The 2,556-nt window shown below is 46.8% G+C and overlaps 1 protein-coding gene across 2 annotated transcripts in view; it reads right to left on the bottom strand.

Moving 5' to 3' along the window:
* Positions 1-1,894, bottom strand: part of Marco (macrophage receptor with collagenous structure) — a 39,810-nt gene extending 37,916 nt beyond the window's left edge. For both annotated transcript variants that reach the window (XM_050124466.1, XM_050124467.1), the window contains exon 1: positions 1,740-1,894. In XM_050124466.1, coding sequence (XP_049980423.1) covers positions 1,740-1,848 — 109 coding nt within the window. In that variant the 5' untranslated portion in view covers positions 1,849-1,894. The remainder of the gene's footprint in view (positions 1-1,739) is intronic.
* Positions 1,895-2,556: the final 662 nt, after the last annotated feature.

Here is a 2,556-nt window from a genome sequence, read left to right as displayed (position 1 = left end):
GAGAGAGAGGGAGAGAGAGAGGGAGAGAGAGGGGGGGAGGGGGAGGGAAACGGACAGAGAGGGAGAGACCTAAACTTGTCTCACTCCTCCCCAGCCACTCACCGTCTTGTTTCTGTCCTTAGTTTCTTCCATCCTTTCAACCTGAGAAGCGACAGCAGCTCTGCCCTTGGGCCCCACCCCAGGTTACATCCATGATGCCCTATACAATTTTCCGCCTCAGCCAGTGTTGTTTAGAAAGGCCAGCCAAGGCAGGGCTTGCCCTCCTCACCTCAGTATGCCTCCCTGAAGGCCAGCCGCCCCGCTTGTCTAGTATCTTTTCTCTGTGCTCAGTGTGGTATCCAGAAGTTAATAGCTGCTGAATATAACAGTCCGCTGAATTTTCTAGACTAGTGTATATTTAAAATAATCCAGAGGGTGAGATGATGAGATTAGTCAGTGGAGTGCTTGCCTAGCAACCATGAGGGCCTGGTACACATCCCCAGATCCTATGTTCAAAAGGTCAGGAACACAGGTTGCAAAGAAAGCTCCGTGGCTAACAGCACTCTCTGCACTACCAGAGGACCTACGTTCAGGTTCCAGCACGGTGTCATGTGGCTCACAACCCCCTTTAACTCCAGCTGATCACTATGAAAGATGATTCCCACAGAATGTTCTAGAATGAGAAACCAGAGTTCTCCAGTGGCAAATAAGCCCACCCCTGACTTTAAATGCTGCAGACTCCTAAGGATGTAAAAGATACCTCACCTATATAATACTGAGAGGTCATCTAAGCCATCTTTAGAGGGCAAGGACATAGCTCAGTGCAGAAAGGCACTTACATCCAAGACTGACCCCCTGAGTTCCATCCCAGCATTCCACAGGGAAGAAGGGGGGAGTGATTCTCAAAGCTGTTCCCTGACTGTCATTCATTCACCCTGACATATGCACCACACACACACACACACACACACACACACACATAAATATGTAGGAAAACTTTTCGAATATTTGAAAGTTGTGTTCCATCTAAATTAAACCAGTGACAAAGCTAGAGAAACTGACAGGAAATGAAGAATGTGCTCCCAAGTCAACACCTCGGCTATCACAGAAGCCCCTTAAGGCATATTAAAAAGACTTCCATCCAAATATATATACACAGCTTTGGTTTCTACGCCATTGATTTTCTTTTTGAAACAAAGCTTCACATAGTTCAGGTTATCCCCAAACATGCCGCATAGCCAAAGATGGCCTTGAACTCCTCATCTTTTTGCCTCTGCCTCCCCGGAGCTGAGATCACAGGCATGCATCACCCATTTATGTCGTGCTCCGGGTTGAACGCAGGGTTTCATGTACGCTAGGTAAGCCCCCACTGTCTGAGCTGCATCTAAGCCCCCGTGGGACTTCCTCTCATCTCTTGACTTGTAGCATCATCTCAACAGACACCCAGTGTGTCCTCATGAGATGCTCAATAAGAAAGCAGCCATTGCCTTAATAAGCACTGGCATTCATACAAGAGGAAAATACTTAAATATGACTTTTAAAGAGGATTAGACTTTAAGCAAAAATCAACTATGCACCAAGGAGACCGCATCTATGGTCAGCTTTCCAGAAATTCCAGACTGATGCAGTCCAGCTAGTGAGAGTCATGTGCGAAGTGCACCAGGTCACATGCCTGCACCTCCCATTGTTGTCTCTTCTTTCTTCCCACCATCAAAGGCTAAGTTTCTGTGCAGTCCCATTACTAGGGAGTCGTACTTTACCATTGATTTCGAAGGTCTCCATCACAGGGAACATAGCGTGGTCAAAATTGGTGCCTTCTTCTGTGCTCCCCAACAAGGCTTCCTCCTTGAAGGTTTCTTTATTTCCCATTGCTAAGTTTTATAGGTGGCCAAAGCCCTGGAGCCAGCAGAAATGCTTCCCCAAAAGGAAGTGGGGCTCCTATTTAACTGCAGCATCTAGCTGGAGACCTGTGTGACTTCCCTTTGGCAATGATTCTACAATTTGCACAATGTTTCCTGATTTCTTAGTGTATAGTAGATTTTTGCTTACAACCAGGCTGTTCACCTGTGGAGCTGTATGCAGGGAAGCTGCTGATTAATGGTAATTGAAGAGGTTGGGGAAGACTCTCCTTGTCCTCAGGACTCTAAGGGACACCTAAACAGGCCTTCGTCTTCCTTCTGTCTTCCTAATCCTGCATTCATGCAGACCTAGCTAGCTGTCCCAGGATTTCTCCCTTGACTCTCTTCAGGTTGAGTTCATCCTTAGACATACAGGGTCCCTGTATCAGTCTCAGAAGCATGACTTGGGACACAGACCGAATCCAAACCTATAGTTTAATAAGGTCCCCATGTGGTTTATGGCACATTAAAGTTTAGGAAGCAAGCTGGAAAGATTAAAGTGCCTGCTGGGCAAGCATGGGGACGTAAATTCAGATCACCAAAACCTATTCTGGTACAGGCCCTTGTAGCCAAAACTTCCAACTTGAATTTGAATCCCAGGATCCACATGGTGAGAAAGAGAACTGACTCCCACAAACTATCCTCTGGCCTCCACACACATGTATGCACACCATCACAC

The sequence above is a fragment of the Alexandromys fortis genome, unplaced genomic scaffold (genome assembly GCF_014885135.2).
Source record: "Alexandromys fortis isolate MF-2015 unplaced genomic scaffold, M_Fortis_MF-2015_v1.1 scaffold_232, whole genome shotgun sequence".
Taxonomy (NCBI): domain Eukaryota; kingdom Metazoa; phylum Chordata; class Mammalia; order Rodentia; family Cricetidae; genus Alexandromys; species Alexandromys fortis.
This window is presented reverse-complemented; position numbering and strand designations above follow the sequence as displayed.